The sequence below is a fragment of the Macrosteles quadrilineatus genome, unplaced genomic scaffold, assembly GCF_028750875.1.
Source record: "Macrosteles quadrilineatus isolate MER2022 unplaced genomic scaffold, UCM_ALF_1.0 Scaffold_4__1_contigs__length_99947679, whole genome shotgun sequence".
In the NCBI taxonomy this organism is placed as follows: domain Eukaryota; kingdom Metazoa; phylum Arthropoda; class Insecta; order Hemiptera; family Cicadellidae; genus Macrosteles; species Macrosteles quadrilineatus.
In genome coordinates, this window is record NW_026542597.1 from 74008026 (window position 1) to 74032775 (window position 24750).

The 24750-nt window shown below is 36.1% G+C and overlaps 1 protein-coding gene across 3 annotated transcripts in view; it reads left to right on the forward strand.

Annotated features, from left to right (window-relative positions):
- Nucleotides 1-6853: 6853 nt before the first annotated feature.
- Nucleotides 6854-24750, forward strand: part of LOC128992018 (E3 ubiquitin-protein ligase UBR4-like) — a 105099-nt gene continuing 87202 nt past the window's right edge. For all 3 annotated transcript variants that reach the window (XM_054415356.1, XM_054415358.1, XM_054415357.1), the window contains exons 1-11: nucleotides 6854-7192; nucleotides 9542-9639; nucleotides 10315-10563; nucleotides 18268-18452; nucleotides 19206-19387; nucleotides 20121-20329; nucleotides 20765-20898; nucleotides 21841-22004; nucleotides 22435-22669; nucleotides 22994-23117; nucleotides 24266-24435. In XM_054415356.1, coding sequence (XP_054271331.1) covers nucleotides 7074-7192; nucleotides 9542-9639; nucleotides 10315-10563; nucleotides 18268-18452; nucleotides 19206-19387; nucleotides 20121-20329; nucleotides 20765-20898; nucleotides 21841-22004; nucleotides 22435-22669; nucleotides 22994-23117; nucleotides 24266-24435 — 1869 coding nt within the window. In that variant the 5' untranslated portion in view covers nucleotides 6854-7073. The remainder of the gene's footprint in view (nucleotides 7193-9541; nucleotides 9640-10314; nucleotides 10564-18267; nucleotides 18453-19205; nucleotides 19388-20120; nucleotides 20330-20764; nucleotides 20899-21840; nucleotides 22005-22434; nucleotides 22670-22993; nucleotides 23118-24265; nucleotides 24436-24750) is intronic.

Here is a 24750-nt window from a genome sequence, read left to right on the forward strand (position 1 = left end):
CGTCTCGAACTTAAAAACTATCTCGAGCCGGCAAAACCTCATTTTGGGCTCTAGGTACAAAATACACTATAATAATGGTGAAAATATGTTGGTAAAGTGTGGAAAATACATAAGAAATGTTGGAAATAGGAATAATGTTAAAAACCACATCAGTTAAGTGCTGTCTTTTGGGCCTATTTGTTCAATTGATTTTGAAGACTTAGCATTGTGCAACGCAATGTGTCCTCTGGGATGTTGGCAACGTGAATTGTCTGGAAAAATCTAAATCTTTATAAACAATCCTTCAATTATACTGTTAGTTATAATAAAAATATGTGTTTCAATTGAACTAAAGTGTTCAATTTACAATGATATTTAAGTTATTGTCACAACCAAACACAGTAGCCTATAATCCATAAGGCTGGATTGATCGTGAAAAAACCCGCGATGGTCATGAAACTTTGGTCGTGACATTACGTGTTATTTGGCTCTGTTCTGGCGGTAGCCTTCCCTAATAGTTGTGACGTCAAATCGAGGGACAGACCTATTTAGTCATGGTAGTCAGTTTACAATGAAAACAAAATTATCATATGCTCCTTTTTCGTAAGTTTAATAACTACAGTATTGATGTAATAAAAATATGACATTATATATTTAGGCATGAATAATTTTTCTAAAAACAACATGAAAGTTGCAAAATGTACCCTAGGGACACGTGACGGTCGTGAGTTTCAAGACTTTAAAAATACAAAAAAAATACCTAGAACCTATTTAAAGCCAAATAATTGTGTGTGACATATTGCTATCCCAAAAAATATTAAAACACATAATGATAAACTACATATTCAGTATCTACGAAGTAAAAGGCCAGGGACAAAAACGTACGTTTTAAAATTTTCATTCCTCTACAAAATGGTTTGGAAAGAAATTGCTAAATTTTATGTTTTTTGGGTCAAAAATGGGAAAACCTTTTTTTACCCCATAGGCCATATACAGGGTGACAAAATAGTCTGGAAATGGCTTGATATCTTTTTAACTAAATTCGTTACAAAATTCAAACCTTTCACATCAACTTATATGTATGAAAACTACTTTTTGCAAGCATTACCATTTTTGTACCCTCACCAGAGGACGGCCCATGAGGAATAGGTACATAATCTTTAATGTAAGCGTAGGTTGATATGCACATCATTTTAAAGGTCTGGTCAAGTGGAGTTCATTGCCGGAAACCGCGTCAAAAAAGGTTCATCCGTTACAAAATGGTGGCATTTCAAAGTTCTTGAGGAATATACGTCTGCACAGGCCTTAGTAATGGTAAATACTCATAGTCAAAATTAGCCGGGAAATCTAAAACCCTGTTAAATTTGTTTTGAAGATTGAATAAACTTAGTCTATGAGCTAGTTGACTTTAAAATACAATTTCAGCTCTCAAGATAATGTTTAATACGAGTATACCAATACTAAGGCCTGTAAAGGTATATTCCACAAGAACTTTGAACAGCCGCCATTTTGTAACGGATGAACCTTTCGAGACGCGGTTTCCGGCAATGAACTCCACTTGACCAGATCTTTAAAATGATGTGCATATAAACCTATGCTTACATTAAAGATTATGTACCTACTCCTCATGGGTCGTCCCCTGGTAGAGGTAAAAACATGAAAATGCTTAGAAAAAGTAGTTTTTATACATGTAAGTTGTGAAAGGTTTGACTTTTCTAACGGATTTAGTTAAAAAGATATTAAGCCGTTTCCAGACTTTTTTGTCGCCCTGTATACATGAATATATATATGAATTTGAACGGATGGTGTTTTTGGCCTCTAGGGAAATCAAAACGAAGAAAAAAATCGGTCCTGTGTCCAGGTCTTACCATGAGTACTATGGTAATAGCTTATTCCCTATGGGAAATTCGCTAAAAAAAAAATTAAGTTATTTGAACCCAGCATAAGAGGCTTGTCTGCCTGCTAGCTCCTAAAAATCTCATACTGTATCTATAGTTTAGTCAATTAAGTCGACCAGTTTAAAGAACCTTTTTCAATTTACTGGTACCTCTTTTTGTAAATGGTAGCCTATTTAGGTAAGCTTAGCCTATATAATATTTATTGTTTTTTTAATTTCTAGTATAAAGTAGTTTTGTATTTTTATTGTACCAGTAGTGCACCGGTAGCCCTCTGAGGATGCCCCACCTGTGGCCAAAAGCGCATTAGTGACCTGGACATAAAAACACAAGGCAACCAACAAAGAAGGGTTTTTAAGTTATAACTCAATCTTATAAATAGGTCATATTCTTATTTATAAAACAGGCCTAACTTACTGTGTGAATGAAAACTAGATAGCTGTGATGAAATTCCGGGAAGGATGTTGTAGAGCTGAGTTAAGTTATATGGCAAAACTAATGTAGGTAGATACCTCAACCATTTAGGCTCTAAGCAATAGCGGGCCATGAACATGTTCAGGCCATTGGCCAAGTGCATGCCTAAGTTAACTTAAAAGTTACTGAATTAATAAGCAAGTTAAGGCTTCTTAAACTCGGCCACGAAGTTCCGGGTAACTTATGTAACTTACTAAGCAGCTTAGTTGTCATATAAAACACGCATAACTTCAAAAATATTTTATTACAATTGCCATTAAAACAAAAACAAAAACAACTTCTAAAACTTAGCGGTTAGTTCGCCTAACTTATTAGCCCAACACTGTTCCTTTCCTAGAAGCTGTAGGACTGAGAAGTCTAAATTTCATAAAACATTAAAGTAACTTAAAAGTTAGTTTGAACTTGAACTAACTTACAATGTTGAAATACACAGAATTTGCTTTAAAGGTCAAGATTTATTTAGAGAAGTTTAATCATCTTGAACTTCATTCATAAACTGGAGGACTATATTGCTGATTGGATTGATTGTCAAAAAGTACCATAGCACCCTCTATGATTGACAACAATATTCCTCCCGCGATGGCATTTCCAACCATAATAGGAACTCCGCTTCTTACTGATAGTAAACCTCCGGCCACCGCACCACTGATTATGGAATTCCAAGAATCTTCCTTTTTTCTGGATGCCATTAGGGCACAGGTCGTAGATGAGAAAATTACTGAAAACGAAGAGAAACGTCCGCCGGTCTTGGGAGCATTTTCAACAGCAGCAACAAAACCTCCTTTGATGCGATTTCTGAATCCGCTTGGAGCATTTCTGATCCCTTTGTAAGTGTGGAACATTGAACCACCGATAATTCCCATAGAAAATGCCGTACCACAATCTTCAACTATGCAAAATGGACAAGGATTTCGACCACCATTATACTCGTGCATTTTATTATTTTTACACTTTAGGTTAGTATAAACTTTGGTTTTGTCACTGTATAACTTCTTTGACCACGCGTTGTTTTGATTTGAATAATACGGCAATGGCGAATGGCATTGTAAGAAATACAGCTGGTTACATCATCATCACCACAGTTGTCTATTTTTAAAACATAAAAAACATGCCTTTTATGACTGCCATGCAGCTACATTTTGTCATTTTTATTTTAATATATAATATAGTTTTCGGGTAATATTATAGCCAAGTTATAGCTTAAAATATGTAAAACTCAACGCTTATTATCATTTTATGATTTTGAATACATTTAACTTTGGAATTGAATTAACTTTATAGAAATAAAGACCATAACATTTTCGCATTTCCACGGATAATTTCCAAAATCAAAATCTTAACTAACCTACAACCACAACACTACTAATACCGGTGGGGCACACGGGAGGGACTATGGCTAACATATCTTGTAGTGTCAGCGTTCGCCGCTAGAACCGCTAAGTTGAAACAATTTAAATAAATGTTACATATAATTTTTAGTTATAAAATTAACTTTTGAATTATAAAATAATTTTTTAATTTTAAAATTTATTTTTAATTATAAAATTAAATTGTCATAACCTAACCTATAACCAACCAAACTTCCTGATAATATAAAAAATAAAAATAAAATGAATGTTTACTTATAATTTTTAATTATAAAATAATTTTAAAATTTAGTATTATAAAATTATACTGGGGTACGCCAAGGCAAGGCCACACTAAAAAAATCAGGCGTAATGCTCGTCAAGCAAAACAACCGAATGAGTATTATTGATTATTCGGTTTTTTAATTCGATATATCGTTTGGTTAGTTGGGTTAGGTTAACCTTTACCTAACTAACCAAATGATACATCGAACAATCGATATATCGATCGATATTTTCATTCGTTTGTTTGTGCCAACAGATATGGAAGTGTAACCTTATACTGCCATAACCTAACCTAACCAACCAAACTTGCTGATAATGTAAAAAAGATATAAGATTAAAATCGAATAAAGTTTTGCTATTTAAAAAAAGTTCTGTTCATAAATAAAATTATAAATACATCAAATTCTAACAAAAGATGTACAGTTGTTAAGAACTATTCTCATTCTAAGCAAAATCTTTGACAAAAAGCTAGTGTCCCCGGCTTGTTTCGAACTGGAGACCTCCTGAACACCAGCCCGATACGTTATTAACTATGTCACGAACGCCGCTGGAATTACTTCATCTCAATCATCTCGTTACGGTATCGTGTTGCCTCAAGAGAAGACATTAGCCACTAGAGATATGACATCGACATCACTACACCTTTAACCATAGTCAGTCCCTCCAAGGCCCCACTATAGGTCGGCTGCTAGAAAGCGTCCTCCTCGTCGTAGCATTGGTGCAAGAGAGAGATACCGAGCTGTGGGAGTGAGACAGACTATGGCTCTTCCCAAACTCCACTGCCTGTAGGACGCATTTCTTCGAATTGCAGCTTAAATATTAACAGCAATTAAATTATACAGCTGATCAAAATGTAAACAATCACGTTCTTCATAACTTGAAAAAATAGGTCCTGCAAGAAATATTGTATGCCTATAGCCTAAATCGCATCAATATTTGAGCATCATGAAATGTTATTATATCATTGTGTAAAGCCATGGTTCCACAGGATGCGGAATCTCCGCAGTGCGGTGCGATTTTTTCCGCTGCGGAATTACAACGACACTGGTTTAATGGAGTTCCCATGTGTGCGGTTCCACTGCCGTACGTTTCCGCATCCCGAATTTTCGGTTCCGCATGGCGGACAAATCATACTGGTCTGAGAGCAGTGGCAGTGCGGATTCCGCCAGCGGAGAAGAGCCATCAATTAATTATTGTGACCGATCAATTTAGTTTCCTAACATTATTTCAATGACCTTATTCTTTTTGGGGCTTGTATTTTTTATTCGTGTATCAATAAAACTACAATTTAAGTTCAAATTGTTATTTTATAAATGTTTACTATCACCATCCTTATAAAAATTAATAAAGTGATTTGTAAGAACTATGTCTAACATCAGTTTACAATAAAAGTAACCAAAATTAAAAATAACTAAGTCTGAATATTAGGTACCTAATATTATTTTATGGTATTATATTTGACATAAACTCTTACCTTAGCAATCCTCATTATGGTTGTTCGATATTAATTTCGAACCCGTAGGTCCATCTTCAGTCGGAAGTTTAGGTAGACCAAATGCTTATTATAAGATCCATCCGATGGGCTTCGTAGAAATGTTGACATTTAACACGAACACGATACACATTACAGTTGACATAAATAATATATTGAGTTCTGCCGGCAGCGTGTTCCTTGACTGAAGTGAGATTATCCCACTGTTTATAAAACCATGGTTTTATCCCTAAACTCTGTAATATTATTTATGTCAACTGTAATGTGTATCGTGTTCGTGTTAAATGTCAACATTTCTACGAAGCCCATCGGGTGGATCTTATAATAAGCATTTGGTCTACCTAAACTTCCGACTGAAGACTATGGTGATACCTACGGGTTCGAAATTAATATCGGACAACCATAATAAGGATTGCTAAGGTAAGAGTTTACGTTATCTATTTGAAGCAATCCAGAGGCTGAAATGATTGATTATATTTGAGTTCCATATTCGTCGCTAGTTTGGACAGAACTGAATTTCCGCAACGTTATTTCCGCAGCCAGTGGAACCACCCCTCCATATTTACGCTGCGTAATTTTCCGCAGCGAACAATTGCGCACCGCACGACAGAAGTTCCGCAGTCTGTGGAACCATAGCTTAAGCAGTTCCATTGGTAACACAGGATTCCAGCTCCCACGACACCGGGGCGGCGCCGTGTCGGTGTCGTGTCATGCAGTGTGAAAGCGGCCATTCGCGGAGAGGGGGAAGATACCCTCCCTCGCCGCTCCCTCGCCGTTACCTCTCCTACATGCGCTAAAATTTTCGCGCAGTCGTTTTCCAAGCGGCCGACCTATAGAAGAGACGGGCCTTGCCACGATTACTAGAAAAATACGGAAAAATACCGGTATGGATCACAAACACAAACAAATGACGTTGTTGGCCCGAATCCTATACTAATATCATTGAACATATGTTTTGGTAGATCCATTTAAGCAATGTTAAATAATGTTTATTTTCGGGCCAAAAACATCATTTGTTTATGTTTATGATCCATACCGGTATTTTTCTAGTAATCGTGGGCCTTGCCTTGACTCGGTCCACCGTTTATTGTTCAATCCAATCCAACACAGTTCGTACTGTACTTCTTCACATCGTGCCCTTGCCCTTTAGAAAATGCTGGGAACTGGAACTAGAATCTAGATTTAGAATAAAAATATTGAAGAAAGCAAAAAAAAAGACAAAAAGTAAAGTGACTCATCTAACTCAAAGTGATTGATTGTTAAATGATATTGATAATTGATAGTGATTTTGATAATGTGATTGTTGAGTAGGCAAAGAGAACGAATTTTCATTGAATCGCTCATTATTTGTGTGATATAAGTAACATTACGTGTACCTATTGTTGACGAAGGAATTATTAACTACAATAACCCATTCGGGTAACCCCCAAGCTTGTGTCATTTTCTTTCTTGGATTGGCCAGTGCCAGTGTTTTCTTTCTATTTCTTGTTAGTACCTGTAATGGTGTTAGCGTTGTGCAATTTGGACTAGGCTTATTCAGCATAAGTGTAGATAATTTTTAGGCCCCTTAAATTTCAGCGTAATAAGTTAGCCTACTCCAACATGACTGCAGACAGTAGTGGTGTTGAATGGGCATCCATTGTGAAACCTATTCTTGCTGCATCTTATGGATCATTCAATAAAAATGATGTCACCGAGCTTGTTAAAGCAATTGTTAAAAGGTAGGTAAGGCATGGGTTAAGTAAGTTAATAACTTAGCCAGTGTAGCCTATTTTCCTATCAGATCAGGAGGACATAGGCCTAACCTAAACATTTTGACCTCAAAACTTAACCTTATTTAGCCTAGAGACCTAGGCGGTTATTGTTTTTGCAGAGGATACGCGTCTGGTAACCGGACGTGGATTAACTTAAACTTAAGCGCCCGGTAGTTACTGTCATAGCCTAACCTAACCAGCCAAACTTGCTGATAATGAAAAATAACTTACCTCCGCCGCAGGAAACCTGCAGACTGAGCGAATTTCAACTTGTCTTATTAAATTTTTACTAAAATATTTCCATAAATAAGACATATTTATTCCCTGTTTAAATAACATTAGATTTAATGAGTGCTTACGTTTGTTACAGGGAAGGTAAAAAGTGTTTTTGGCTGCACTTTACTTGACGTCCTACACTCATTCGATTGTTTTTTTCGATTCGATATTTTCATTCGATTGTTTCATTCGATATATCGTTTGGTTAGTTAGGTTAGGTTAATGAAGCAATCGATTAATCGATATATCGATCGATATTTTCATTCAAATGAGTGTAGGACGTCAAGTAAAGTGCAGCCGTGTTTTTGATCAAATGTCAATAACTTAGTGTAGGATGAAATAAATAAATTTGCCAAATTTTATCAATATATATCCATAAACAAGTAAACTACAACAATTTTCATTTTCTCCATAAGAATAACATGGGAATTTTAAATTACACTAGGCTATTTTTGAATTCTCTCCATGACCGTTAGGCATACAACAGTGCTTCAATAAGTTACTAAATTATTTCTTTTTTTAAGCTCTACAATACCGTTTGAAAAGAAATTTTCAAAGTTTTTGTTTCATAAATGGGAACACCCCATTTTTACCCCATAAATAGGCCTATAGGCCTACATAGTTACAGACTAACATTGCAAGAGACGTCATTGAAAATTTTTGACAACTATGACCACAGATATAACACAAGGTTAAAAAATAATTTTCAGTTACCAATCCATTGTCTGTGTCTCATTGAAAAGACACCGCATAAGTTAGGCCTAGGCCTACATGGGAAAAAGTTGTTCAATAATTTACCAGTAAGGCTAGGTTTAAAAAAAATATAGGTAGGCCTAGCCAATTTTATTAAAAAAGGATTTGTCAACGATTTTAAATATAAAAAAGACTGTACTACCATATTAATAAAAATTTATTGTAAACTTACTTTTAAAATCAAAGTCAGCCTTTTATTTTTAACTTTAGAATGTGATTGACCTACCGTATGTATTTTATAATTTGACATGTCGGAACCTGTTTTTATAGTTACCGTATGCTAAGCTATGTATGCCTAGGCCTGCAAACAATCTTGTGACAATAAAGTTTGATTTGATTTGATTTGATCTGATTTTATTGGTGGAGTCGTATCAAAGCTGCACCATCTAACAAAAGGCTGACATTATTAAAATTAGCAACAAAATCAGCGTTTTAACAGACACATGAGACTTGTGCACCAAGTTCTATCCAATGGTTGCCTGGACATTAACACTGTTAGAGTCAAGCTCTCTTCGATAATCAGAGTTTGATGTTGTGTGGTGTGTAGATTATTGTAGCCTTTTTTTTGGATTTCCTCTAATTTTCTTGATATATATTTAGTGCCTAGGATTGAGTTAGGTAATTACATTTCAGTTTAATACATTACGCTAGTCGCTAGTCTAAAACTGAGTAAGCGATGTTCCATTATGACAAATCTTCAGATAGGTCTACAGTAGACTCCCTCTTATCTGGACTCCTCGGGACCGAGGCCAGTCCGGATAAAAGGTTTTCCGGTTAAACGGACGTCCCCAAAAACTCGTTAAAACGGACTGTTTACTGTCATATTCGACTTATATTTAGGAGAGCATTGTATTAAGACACGTGATCGCTGGTCTAAAATCTTTCTCATAAGAACAGACGTTTCAGTACTGCCCACTTCCTGCCGATCTAGTCCAGTTAAAAAAATGTGCTGATAAAAATTGTCCGGTTAAAGAGATGTCATTACCGCCGAGTGTATTCCGGTTAAACCAATGTCTGGTTAAAAGCTGTCCGGATAAGAGGGAGTCTACTTTATTCATTATCAGTGATAACGTCAAACTTCAATCTCAATTCAGCGACTATATTATAACACAACATTGATAATGGTTCGAGTGTTATCAATATCTGTGATATTTTACAAATCTTTTGAAAAGAGATATACTCTAATCCCATAACAAATTCATGTAATTGTTCAATAGCCTTTATGTAAGTGTAGGCCTATGTATGTACTGGTATTTTAAAAATTAAAGCATAAAAACAATTTTTCAGTGAATCCGATTTGTTAAACCACGAAGAACAATATGAAACATTCTACACATCATTTGCTGCCTTGGCTGCGGATTACATAAGTTCCAGCATTAGCTCAGGTAAAAATCAATAGGATACCGGTACTATAATTAATTCATATACTGTTTTATTTTGTACGAAAAAATAACGTGTCAAATTGTCTTTTAGTCCAAGTAGAGTTTTAGTAGATACTTTAGTGTTGTAGGCTATCATTTGACAATGATTTGTCTATTGTTTTTACTTTTGTTTTTCAATTTCCCATTTGTAGGCTATGCATTTTATTCAAATAAATAGTCAAAGATAGGCCAATTCAGGCCTATAAATTGTCTTTTGATTGTTGTTCAGATAAAACATGCATTAAGATATCTGAGCTGTTTGGGCTACTAAATTAACAGCTGTGTAAAAACAGGCCGTAATGCTCGTCAAGCATGACGTCACGATAGAAGACGGCAATGACGTATTTCAGGTTATATTTTTGTTTTCCTTGAAAAGATTAAAACAAACAGCTAATCACAAACGGCAAACATTACATCATTGCCGTCTTCTATCGTGACGTCATGCTATACGAGCATTACGGCCTGTTTTTTAGTGTGGCCTTGTGGCCCCGTCTTAAAAAATTTATAATAATTGAACTCCCCTTGTAGGCCTAGATTAGTCATGTACATCTGTTACCTTTTCTTAAATGAATCCCAAAGCCAAATAACGTCAAAAATCAAAAGTTATTATTTCTGAATTCGTGTTAATGTCTGTTGTAGTATGCAAGGGCCAGCTTGGTCTAGTGTGTTCGGCGGCCCGAGTGCTACTGCAGTATCTACTGGGCCGTCTGCAGTCCCATGTCAACTACGAGCCAGCTGCTCCCAACACTATCACAGCCAAACACCTGCTACTGCCCATCAAGGCACTGTGCACTGCCTCGGGCCAGTTGTGCCGCAACGAGCAGATAGTTCTGACCAACCTGATGAAGAACGCTAAACTTCCTCCTCATATCAAGACCTCACTGCCAGGTAAGGAGGCTAAAGTCAAAGTGAAACATGGTGATTTTCTTTGTAAACTTTAAAATTTAGGTCATAAGTTCCTGTTGTTCATTTTGAATGAGCAGTTTTTAACGAAGATTCAAATGTCGCAATGAGTCGATGTATCAGGAAAATGAGATCCAGAATTTGATATTGCTGATTACGTGATCACCAAACTAGGTGCTTTAATTACCAAACACGGTAGCTTAAAAGCGGTCTTGTTACCATTCAAAGTCAACATGTTCAGTAGAATCCCAGGAATCCGGCAGATATAGGATATAGTGATACTGCTGGATTACTGGAATAGCATCAATAAAAATACTTAAAATGAACAAAACACGTCTGCGAAGATCGCGTTATCGGAAATTGCTGTTGCCGCGATCGCGCGTGATGATGATGGTTCCGTGACCACATGTGACAATGATAATACACAGCTGTGGGAGATGATCATAATTTTGTCACGATCGGGCATGACGACGATGACGTTTCCATGAGCGCTGGAGACGATGATGATGATCGTCACTCCTTGCTTTGCTGTAAACGATCCACGCACGGGCGCTTAGTCTATGTGGACGGGCAAATGCAAGGTTAAAAGAGGCCGCCAACCTCTTTTTTTAAAAAAGAAAAAAAGAAAGAAAAGATGATGATAGATAATGATGTCTATACAGCCGCAGGAGATAAGAATTTCGCCGCAATCGCGGAGGACAACAATAATGTCCACACGACCACAGGAGATGATCATGATTTGGCTGTGATGGTGCAAGACGTCGATGGCGTTTCTGTGACTGTGGAGAGGATCAGAATTTTGCCGTGATCGCGGAAGATCACACCCTGTCTAATGACTCTGGATTACTGGAGTGCCGAAGTGACACACTGCCAAATTATAGAGGGTCTCCTGCACTCACTTTTTCCAATATTGTAAAATTTTTCCACGATGAGGCAATGTTACAAAGGGCAATGATGTTTAACACCGGTAATTACCGTAATGTAAGTTGTTTGAAGATAAAATAAAACCAAGATCAGATCAACCCTGTTTTAATACCAATTTCCAAAAACTCATCACATAAACAAAAACAAACAAAAAGTCAGCTGATAAATATTACAATTAAATATGGTATTTAAAGACAGTACAACACTTCCCCCTTAAAATTAACCTGAGCTCTATTAATTATTTTGTTGTATATCGTCCCTGTCATCGGTGTAGAACTCATGCAGCTCTCCCTTTCATTATCTCTAACTTGAGTCCTCGTAGCTCATCCAACAACCCATTACATTCTTCTAGGACTCGCTTCAATCGAATATCTACAGACCCATATTTATGTTGTAGGACACCTTCTAGTTCTTCTAGAGTTTTCTGCTCTTCACCTAGTTGTTCTTGAACTTTCTTCAGAGGTTTGGTATCCTTGTGTTCTTTCAACAATTGAAGATGTTTCTCAAAATCCTTGTATTTTTCCTTGGACATATCACTCTGGTACTCTACTCTAGCCTTCTTCACACTGTCCAGATGTGCTTTGGTTACCACAGCTTTGCAGAACTTCTCCTCACATTCCCTTGGATCAATACTGGCAACTTGCATGCTGTTGACCTCCTCCGTAGGGTCCACAGAAGTACAATTTGACGATTTATAGCTGTTCTTTGAGCACAGCTGAGATCTACTATTGGTGACTGTCTTTAAATACCATATTTAATTGTAATATTTATCAGATACTGCTTTTTCTTTACTTCTGATGTGATTTCATTTAAGTCAAAAAAATTATCTATTCTCACCATGTAGGATGTCCATGTCTCATTGTCTTCATCGAATTTATCAAAATTAGAACAAAACATTGGTTTGTTCGGTATCACTATGCGTTCCTCCTCTAGTTCCTGATGTTTTCTACCGTTCTATCCCATCCTCGTCGCCATTGTAAGTTGTTTGAAGATAAAATAAAACCAAGATCAGATCAACCCTGTTTTAATACCAATTTCCAAAAACTCATCACATAAACAAAAACAAACAAAAAGTCAGCTGATAAATATTACAATTAAATATGGTATTTAAAGACAGTACACGTAAGTATCCATGTTTATTCATATTTTGCAAGTTCGTACGTTCTGAAACATTTATACTTGATTGTATTTTAAAATATATCCTGAGATAATCCTTACAACAATATAAGATTTTTACGAGGGTTTTGAGGGCTCCTCTACAACATTAGAAAAATTAGAACTGGCCTTGTACTAACAAATTGATTGTTTAAGATTTGGCAACTAACTTGTATTTATAAAAATAAGGCTTTTTATCAGGCTGATTTGAATGTTGAAATGATGAATGGTGAATTAGTCACTTTCTTTAGATTTTTAACTCTAACATTTAAAAATTAGTTTGTTTTTTAAGAATTAGGTGTGTAATTTAATCAAACAATTGTCTCTTTTAATATTGTTTTGAATCAAAATAGATAGTCCTCTCACAGTACTTTAGTATTATACAGGGGACACTTATTTTACATCCCGTTGCTATCATAAATATGTTTGTAGGACTTTCCTCGTTTCGTTATGAATCGAACGATACCGGATGAGTCATACTTTCTATTTATGATAACCCAACCTAACATAACCGCCACAGCGCTGTATAAGGGCGGCCTCCGTTATAATACCAAAGTACCCCTCTCACTAAATTTGTCAACCTATTTCCTAACAAATAGAATAAACTTATTGATGTTTAATTTTGTTCAAGGAAAGGCTCTAGGCCAGGATTGTGAATTGTAGAAAAAGGAGGATAGCAGCTAGCTTACCTTGAAAGTGTAGTAAGGCCATAGAACATGTAGAAAAACACTGTGCACACAATATTTCGTCCCCTGAAGGACTTTTTCAAGTGTAGAGAAAGAGTTTATAAATTGTTATACAATTTATAGTTATATAATTTAAAGTTATACAATTTATAAACTCTTTCTCTACACTTAAAAAAGTCTTTCAGGAGACGAAATATTGTGTGCACAGTGCTTTTCTACATGTTCTATGGCCTACCTACACTTTCAAGGTAAGCTAGCTGCTATCCTCCTTATTGATGTTTGAACATAACTTAATACATGAATTAATCCTCCAATGCTTCTTGCCTCGTTATCATAAGATAACAATAAAAATATAATTAAGTGAATCATTATTACTGATAGGCTTATATTGAACTTTAAACTGAAGATAAGCTAGTAGAAAATTCCAAAATACTGTAGAGTTGTCCTTATCTCAACAAACGCCTACCGGTACATCACAAATTAGTTATATGAAGAAAACTGTTTTTGCACTATCAGGCCAGGGGAAAATATTTTTAGTACCCGTTCCTAAATTACTTAACAAGAATATTAACATGTTTTCTGCTCTCCTGTATGCTCTCCTTGTGTCACTTGATAGTCATTGTGTTTACCCTACACGTTTTCTACCAGACATCACACACTGTATACAAGAAGGCCTTATATCACTTGTTAGTTAATGTGTTAAGTAAAGAGGACATAAATATATGACAGTAGACTATTTATTCAATCGTTTATGATTTGAGAAGAACCCATGTCCCTGATTAAATGTTTTGAAACAAAAAGATTTAATTTTCTTTTCTGTATTTTTTGTACAAATAAGCTTCTTGGCTACAACATTTTCTCAGAATATCTAACTGTACTATATAATAAACTAAATTCCAATAAACTTCTTACTCTTCCAATAGATTATTTTATCTTTTCAACACGTTAGATTTTAACCCTTGGTGTTTGTTCCTTGAGGCTTGTTAGAGTCTCCCAACATCTTGAATTGAATTAGAATGACTAGATGAGTCGTAATACTACCAGCAACCTGAAATGAATGAATAATTATTAAAGTCAATTATTAGTCTAACATCGACGAGTTTAGTTTCAATCTACTTGAAGCTAAACAAGTAGGCGTTGTTACGCTATTTATTGAGTTTTTGAAGTTGTGTAAATCACATTGTGTAACGCCAAATTCACTGTCAGAAGCTATGCCCTGTTAAGAGGCTTTTTCAGTTACTAGGCTTAATTTTGACTGAATTTGCTGAATATGTCACTTAACAGTAAGGCAAAACGTCTGCAAGTACATTTGATCTGTCAATTGAAGACAAAAATAAATAAATGGTTTCTGACAACAGGTGCAAAAATCTTTGTCTAAAATAAAAATTTTATGGGATTTTACTGAAGTTTAACATTTACAACCCCTTTGTAGGTTTTGTGTGAAATCAATGAGGATTCAGCAAGAAATATTGTAACCATTTTAAAATACATATTAATAGTCTATTTTCTTATTAACTAGGTCTTCAGTCATTTTATCTACTTTATTACTATCCAAATATTGATTTAACAACTTATCTGGGTGAAACAGTGAACGAATTTTGATTGATACAGTAAAATTATGTGCCATGACATTTTATATGTCCAATTAAGATTAGAAATAAGATTTTTAGAAATAAGTGACAATTTTCAGTGTTAGTTTATACTGCTCTAGAGTGTGTTAATTGAATATTAAACCTACCTCAAACAGCAGTGTGAAGTCTATTGCAAACAGTCCACAAGCCATGATTTTCAATTTTTGGTGAAGCCGTTGCAGGGAAAAGTTTTTCAACTGAAAAATACATATTCACATGGAGATTTGATGGTTTAAAACTTATAAATTGTTGCTGCTTTTCTCTAGAATTATTTAAATTAAACATTGATTCCTTGTTTTACTTTACTGAGCCAGCCATATCACAGCGTTTTGTGATTTCTTTTAGATAAACAAATTGTTTATCATAGAGTTAAAGCTAAGTTTAAGTTAATTCTATTTCCTAACTGTAACATGATTGAAATTAAAAACTTATTTATTAAATTACAAAATCCATGTTTGGATCTACACTGAATATCCCATAATTTTAAAAATTGAACAAGGCTGGTCTATAAATGTAAGATAAGGTTCATTAAAGTAAAAGTCTGAAACATATTTCAACAAGCAAACTTGGGGCCTACATGGATTTTTACAATAAGTATGACGATAAAGAGTTGAGAAAGAAAGCGATAACTGTAGTAACAAAAATAATAAACCTAAACAATATGTTTTCTCTTTACACAATTAATCAATAGTAAGATAAGCCATAATATAACTAAATACTACGAAATCTATAATAATCTATTTGTACAACAAATTTCCAATACTTTGTCTACTCTCCTAAATCTATTAAAACCTAAAGTTGCAGAAAAATTGTCATAAAATATTACTAGGTACCTGGATGTAAACTTCACCAGCTTCTCCTCGATTAAGTAAATCATGGATTACAATCGCCATATGGTTGCACTAGAACATACAAAGAAAGTAAAAGGCCTATTTATTGTGGCACTCTGTCCAAACAATCTCCACAAAAATAATATCAGGCCTGCATCAAAGAGCTAAGCTAAAGTTTTACAAACTTGCTGCTATTTTAAACAATAAATTTGGATGTGAAATGTCATTTCGTTTCAAAAAGAAGTCTTTTAGTAAGTAGTTGTCAAGTGCTGTATTGATATGAGCGAATATCATAAGAATTTGAAAACATTTCAATGAACCTCTATTCTGAAAACACTCCCATGGATATAACAAATATATGATTTTGTAATTTGTAGGTCTTTCAAATATGCTTAACCAGCTGAACTGAGGTTTCCTTGTCCTACATTGAGTTTGTGAAAATGAATTAGAGTTAAAAACTTTTTTAATTTAATTGAATGTAGAGAGAAGGGCTGTTCTAAAGGCATTCTTAGTCGTGACAAAGCACTTGTACATACATAACGTACTTATGTACCAATAAATACTATTCATTCATTCATTGAGTTCAAACCAAGCTTTGAGTCACCTGATAACACACTCCAGCGTTGGTCAGAACTAGAAGGATGATCACCAAAGTCCCGTATACAGTCCAGACACAGCAGTGTAGCAAGAGCGGGTAGTCGTACTGCTCGTCAATCACCATACCAATGACAGTGTACATGTACGAGGTGATGAGAATGCCACACGTGACGATCTCCAGCAGAGCGAGTTGGTTAGCAGCTGACCAGCCTTTGGCGAGGATGCGATAATACCGATCATGAGCCTCCTTAATCATCCGCACTCGCTCTTTCAGTGTCAGATTGGGCATTCCTTTGTGTGTGTTCAAAACATTGATCTCTGTCAGAATGTTCTGTACGTTGATATTGTTCAGCTCCTTCATCGCACGATTCAAAAGGGAGAAGCGTTGACTGATTAATTTGAGCGAGAGAAACTCTCTTACGAGGGAGAAAACATTGTAGGACACATGGATCACGAGGAAAATCCAGGATCGGAATGTGAAATAGTCACGGTTGTTGATTTTGAAGAGGAAATAGTAATCGGCCATGAAGATGGCTTGAACAAAGGAAAAATATGAAAAGAAGTAGTTTAGAATGTTTATTTGACATTGTTTAGAACTGTCTTCAAAAAGTCCAAGCGTGGACATGAGTTGCTCTGCTCTCATGGCGGATTGTACATTGTCAAACCCGGTTTTTGAAAGTATTATGGAGTTGAATATCGAAAGACAACTGATGATATTTTCGGAGAAAAGGTGAAAAAGATGGGTCAGGTTCACAATGTCAAAGTGGGTTTGGAGCATTATCTCTTTGTAAATGATCAGGTAGAGATGTTCAAAAATAAATAAAGTCAGGATGAAAATTGAGTAACATGTTTGGAATCGGCTTGCTCGTATTTCTCGTAACGCTTGTCTCCTTATGATGAATGGAGAACACCCCAGAACATTAAGGAATACAATGTACGGTCGGATAAAGTCTAGCATGATTTTTCTGCAATCGCTTTTCTGTTTTGTACTATCAGGCGTCATGATTACCTCCGTATCACTCTACTGTGAATAGAAAGTGCTAACTTGGTCTTGAACCAGCGAAAAGTGACAGTTACAATTGACTCAATTAAACAAAGAGGTTTCATTGTCACTTGTCAGGAAAAGCATATACAATTTTCATAATGTAATAATTAATGTTTCATTAACTAATATGAAATGTCAGTCTTGCTGGTGTCACTTATTTTAATTACCAATTGTACTCTTACTTAATGACTCTTTGACATTCAAGAGACTTATCTCAAACGTCAATAGTAGGGAAGCTCTTATCATTTGCATACATTTATTTGTAGCTTCATTGGTCTACGGATATATGTTTTTTTAGTTTGTGGTAAAATTTATTCATATTGTTAATATTCTTGGTGCTCATATAAACTAATTTCTCCTATATAACTTAGAATAATTTTTTTAAAGATAAAAAGAATTGCAAATTTGCAATGTACAACTATGTTCTCCAAATTTGTTTATCATGGTTAAGTCACTATTCTAGCATTTTATTTATTTATTTTTTATTTTATCTTATGTATTATTTTAGGGCAATGGCATCTTTTTACGTTTTGAAAGGGAACCCTCGCGCCAAACCCTGATCTTGTTACTATGTAATGTCAATCTTTTTGTTAGATAACATCCTAAATTCATTGCCCAACGACAAATAACATCTAGGTCTGGAAATGATCTTCAGCCAGTGACCAGCAACCTTCAGATTTGAAGGTGAGCACTATAACCAATCTGTTACCCAGACATTTATTAATTATTTCAGGGGTATTACTAAACGGCCTACCACTTTGAGTGATTAAGTAATATTTAAGGTATAACTGGCTTAATTTAAATAAATCGACATTCCCCAGGTGATAAGGAAGCAGCAACCTTGAAGGAAAGCAAGAGCAAGTCCAGATCAGATTTGTCGGCGATGATTGCTGAACAGCTGATGACTCCACTGCATGACTTTGCACCGCAAAAGGTCATCGCTGCCGAGTCAGCTGAGACTAAGACTTCCGACTCAAACACGACCGAGACCCATCAAGACACTGAGGTAGGGACAGATAAAAAGTTTACAATAATATTTGCCAATGGATCTAAGTGTGTTTATATTATTCTAGTTGCTTTACCCGAGTTCCACAACAGGTTGAGGATGCATGAAAGAATAGTGTAAGTTGTTGTTCAAATTAACTGTAGAAAACATTTATAAAGACATAATTGATTATAGAAAACAAAACTCAAATAAATGTGCTTGCTAGTTTTGAAAAATTATGTTCTGTTTGATTCAACCAGCTGTTTCGCAGAAAAAAAATTACTTTATCATAAAATTAAGTTATTAGAGCGAATAAACATTAAAGACATAAATCGAGCGGGTATAATCATTGTAATTTTTCTTTATCCATCCAACAAATTTAATATCAAACATTAACTTTCAAAACTCCACCTCACAACGTGGACGTTCAGAGTGCTTGCATATATAATCTATGTGTAGGCTGAGTTTGTGACCTACCTTTGAGTAAAATTTCATCCCAGTACATCAGGTAGGCACATTCACTAAGAACAAACTCGCAGATAGAATGTAATGAGGAACTACCTTTGTAACTTAAAATATGTGTTAGTACAAATGAATTTGGATTTGACAAGAGTCAAATACTATGCTACTAACCTAAATATTTGTTGTAAATGTGCGAATGCTGTTTTACTAAAAATATTTTGACATACATTGAACAGTATAATACATATTGATTGCTCTTGCTGAATTAAACTCAATACAATATTAACATACTTGGTTTATTGTCTTGTTTAGCTGATTTTCACACAGAAGAGCACAGCTTGCCTGCAGTCCCTGAATGCAGGTGATATCCTGGTAGAAATGTGCATGAACCTACCACAGTTAATGCGCTACCGGAACAAGTTCACATCGGCCATCAACAAGAAAGGCTTCAGCCTTCCCTCGACTCATGCTGAAGCTCTGCTAGTACGACACAGGTACGAAACTGTTCACACCCAGTTGCATGTTGATAATCCGACACTTATGGTACCGTGAGATCATTTTATAACCGAAAAGTCGGAAGTAAACAATTTTACCAATTTTAACCTACAAACCAAAGTTTAATTGCATACTTTTTGTCCTTTTAGTTTTCAAATCAATCAGAAGAATATCAATCACATAAGAAAATTCAATACATTAAACTGTGATTTAGTATAGGCCTAACCTACACTCCAAACTCACCTGCATTAGATATTTTTGAAATCTAATAAGCCAGATACTTGGGTTTATTTGACTAAAAATCCAAGGAAACAAGTAATGTAGGCCTACTTATTCTACCCAATAATCATCACTAAAAACTGTTAGGACTTCCGAATGGAAATGGACACTGCAACTGAAAAGATTTTCCATCGTCACAGATTGATTAAACATTTGCCGTTAATGACTTTGTACATTTGAAGCATTTAGCTTCATCAGGTTTGGATACAATAATTTTTGGGTGGAAGTTGAAATCATTAAAATTTTAACGACACATTTCTAAACTTAAGTGAGTGTGTTGCCGGCACATGATCTTAATGTTAAATGTGTGAAATGTTTGTTTTGTGTAATAATATGTTCTGTCTTTTTCGTCAAACTAAGATTTGGACTGTGAATTCGGTAAATGTTAGTAACTAGGTTATTTTGTAATTATGTTTACAAGCTACTAGATATTCAATTCAATTTTGTTCACAGCTTGCAAGTGTTGGTGAACGACATCAACATGGTATGGAATGCGTTGTCACTGCCTGTGCTGGAGCCACTTACGGACACTAAGATGGAGAAACTGTCCACCATCACCATGTCTTGTTTGTACGCTGCTGTGTCTATAGCTACGGCTAACAGCATACTGGGCATTTCATCTGCCATCTCACCCAAGACTGCCATGTCCAGCAATACTACAGGTAAACTCTCCAGTTGTATTGATTTTTTAATTCATCGTTGTCGCCATATTGATTAAGATGGATTTTTTGAAAAGGGATTTAGTTCTAGCATAGTAGATGAGCACCGTGGTTTCAGGGTTAATACCCTTTCTTACTATAGTATATAGGTATAATTAAGGTAGCTGCAACTATTTCCCTTTTCTAAACAAATCCTAACCAACCGTTTCCATTTCTTTTGAAATATAATGTAATATTGACGAAAAAGTCTTATACGATACCTGTTTGCAGTTCGGTAACTGATGAAGTGTTTATCTCTATCCACAGAGCTACATTATGACGTTACAACCTGCATACAACACGAAGAAAACCATAAAATCTGCAACTAAGGTTTTAGATGCTTGTGCTAGTGCTAATCAGTGAATGATAACTGAATATCTCATATTATGTTTGTTTCAGCTCCCATCCCAGCCAAGCCAGGAGAAGAAGAAGGCAACCTGGACGCCCTGGCTGTGTCTGTTGTAGAGAAGTCACTGGAAATATTCAATCTCATATCTAATGTGTTCAAGAATTCTACTCGTGCTGGTGGTCATGTAAGTCTTATTTTATGTTTGGTAATTTCCCCCTGCAAAATTATTAGGTTTTATTAACAAGTGTTCATTAGTATATTAAACATTTCTGTTACCAAGGCATAAGTGTTCCTTGTTTGGATTTTAAAGAAAAAAAAAAACTAAAAATAGTTTCAGACACAAGAAATGGATTAGTTTATAATGAGGGGATATGCTCATAAGTTTTTTCGAGGTTGCAGGAGATGATCACAGTATCGACGAGACTGATTGATATAGTCCATTGTCATAAAGTGTTGCTGCGATGGCGGAAGAAGATCAGCAGTGTTTGTTATCATAAAGATAAAAATTCAATGGGCCAGAAAAAAATCTGCTCACGTGGTCCGTAGGCCATAAGCTGGAAACTCCTGCTCTAGGCATTCAGCACATGTGTCTATCTACAGATACTAAAGAACCATCTGTTGCTGGGTGTCTGGCTGCTGAGGACTGGTCTGCAGAGTCAACTGTCTACTGTCAGACAAGGGCAGCAAGGAGGACAAGGGGAAGTCTCCCAGCAAGTCTAGGGACAGCAGCTCCCTGATAAACCTCATGTTATTCATCTTGTGTATGTCTACAGATTCTACAGAACCATCTATTGCTGGGTGTCTGGCTGCTGAGGACTGGTCTGCAGAGTCAACTGTCTACCTCTAGTCTACTGTCAGACAAGGGCAGTAAGGAGGACAAGGGAAGTCTCCCAGCAAGGCTAGGGACGGCAGCTCTTGCATAAACCTTATGTCAGTCTACAGATACTAAAGAACCATCTGTTACTGGGTGTCTGGCTGCTGATGACTGGACTGCAGAGTCAACTGTCTACCTCTAGTCTACTGTCAGACAAGGACAGTAAGTAGGACAAGGGGAAGTCTCCCAGCAAGTCTAGGGACGGCAGCTCTTGCATAAACCTCATGTTGTTCATCTTGTGTCTGTCTACAGATACTACAGAACCATCTATTGCTGGGTGTCTGGCTGCTGATGACTGGTCTGCAGAGTCAACTGTCTACCTCCAGTCTACTGACAGACAAGGGCAGCAAGGAGGACAAGGGGAAGTCTCCCAGCAAGTCTAGGGACGGCAGCTCCCGTATAAACCTCATGAAAGTGTGAGTAGCATAATTAATTATTTCCATTCCATTTTGGTGAATTGTTTTAACCCAAACAGGATCATTAATTGGAGATTACATGATATTGATCGGCAACATGTAAAACACACTAGGATTCTGGTTTGTTTTTAATCGGCTTAGGTTTGTTGAGGTTGAATATTTCAGTTTCGCCCAACCAAATTAGTGATATGGGACTGTTCCGGTAATCCGAATTACCTTATAATTAGTGGTTGGTAATTAGATGACAATTCTTAGTAAATTTGGTTGATTGCTGGTATTCCTCCCCTATTTACTGTTGTTGATCTAATAATAATTATACTCTTTAAATTTGTTTCATGCCTATCCCAATTCCTTTGGCCACACAATCATTCAAACAACCGTAGGAGGCTATTTGGCCTAGATGATCATAATTATGTTTCTTGTCCTTTAGTCAGCAGGGTTTTGGAGTGTTGTCAGTGGCGTTGGCCTGTCGGGCCCTGACAATGATGTCTGCCTTGCTTGACGACCTACAGGTGGAGTGTAGTGATGGGACGGGGCCTGAGCCTACCCCCGCCCAGCTACACATTCTTACACCAGCCACTGCCCTGCAGAGAGCGGCCAGAATACTCACGTCTGCCTCGCTCAACCAGTTCCTGTTCTATCTGGCCACGGTTAGCTACAGAAAGGTCAGTAATAATTGTTAAATTCCTTATTTTAAATATTTCTAAGATTTAGTAGGACCACAATATTCTACTTTTTAACTGACTGATTTCACAGTATATCTGACTTCATTTCCGTGTTTAGGGTGGGAGTTAGAAAATGACGAAATTTAAAAAATTTGAATTAAGCGTTATTATTGGGATTGTTTTATATAGTCACTTCATTGCTGCCGACTATACTTTTGTACAAGATTCGAGATTTTATACTCATTGTTATGGGATTCAGATTTGAAATTGAAAAACATACTTAAGAACATACTTGTCTAACAATCATAACATGTCATGGTACAGGCTTGTACCCTGAAGCGCATCCAGAAACATCCCCCCGAGGGTGATACGTTCAGCACGTCCGACTCAACCACGTATTACGACGACGACATCATAAGCTGTTCAGAGGAGAGCTCTCCAGATGAAGGTTTGTTTGATTCAAAACTGTGTAATTTCTCTCAGAAAACACTCCAATGTTGTTTCCTATTCGTGGTCAAGTAAAGAAATTGGCTTCCTAAATTTTGTTTTTGTTGTGAAATTTTGTTTCTATATTTAAATTACTGTCATTGTGACAGGGACTTTTCCTAAATTTGTTTGTCAATTCAAACAGTTGTAATTTCATTTGACAGAGATTTAATTAAGTTCAGTTGGCCTACTTGAACTCTTTCATAGAATAAAAAATATTTCACCTATGGACTTGTTATATTCTTTTTTAAACTGAAGATTGTTTTATGACCTATAACTTACAAACTGCCGTGTAGACATCCCTTTCTCATGTTGAGTGTTGTAGACAGTTTTGGATTTCAAAAATTATTTTAACCAAGCCATTGATTTTAGTGTACTGAAGTTGCAGGCTCAAGCACTTACGTTCAACAGGGTGTCTGGGGACCAGGAAAACCGTAAAAAGCGGGAATTATACAGGAATATTATGATGCCGGGAACTATGCAGGAATTCTTTGGAAATTCTGTAATTATGGCGGCTGTAATATGCGGAAATTTTTCTGGGATCGATTTATTATTAATTATTATTTTCTATGGAATATGAGATATCAACGAGAAAATTGTATGTTGTTAATATTTTATTTAAATGCCAGCATTGATTAAATTAAAGTTTCCTGTGTCATGATCTGTTTTGCGTGTAATGTTGACATAATAAAACCTGGCAAGCCTGGTATATGCCGCTCACGGGGTTAACCGCTATGCGCTACGGCTAATAGCCACTAACGCAACTCATAATTTCTCACTCGTGGCCACCCTTCCCCAACGGCCACCTAACTGATACCCCAGCTAGAGGCCTTACCTCTTCTGCTACATCGATGGGCTTTGTTAAATGGTGATGTGCGTATGTTTTTCAGTGGTTTTGTGATTTCATTGCATGAGTGTGTTTATCCTTTTTATTCGTATTGCATATAAAATATATATAATTGAATAAACTTTTGCTAAATTTAACCTAAAAAAATGCCTTCGGGAAAATAGTAGTTACTGGGAAAATATGCAGGAATTCGGCCGAGCCCATTTGCTGGACACCCTGTTCAAAATTTGTTGTGTCAATAAACTATTTTACTTTGTTTACAGACGACGACAGCGAACCGCTGCTAGGGCTGTGGTTTGAGGAGACCATCGCAGTCCCGGACACGAGCCACCAGACGCAGAGTGGCACAGAGGTGGCGGACCCTGCAGGAAAAAACAACACTTCCCCTGAGACTGGAGGCAGCATAGTGCCTGAGAAGGGGGAGCCCAATGGGGTAAGTTGGCAGTAATAGTGTGTGAGAGGTTTTGATATCGGTATTTAGAAAAAGGATCGTAGTTTTAAAAAAACACCTTTATTTGGTTTTACAGATAATGTTCAGCTAGTTCACTAACAATATTTATAATCCAGGGACTTAACAAATATAAGGTCTATTTAACCTGATATTTCTCTTTAGTAAATGATTTTCAGAGAGAAGTGTTGGTTAAAATTCAAAACTGGTTTGTCCTCAGTGTTGCCAAAGTCTGGTAGCTGTAATTGGCGACACTATTGTGTATAAGAGTTTTTAGTAACACTAAAAATACAACAGTTT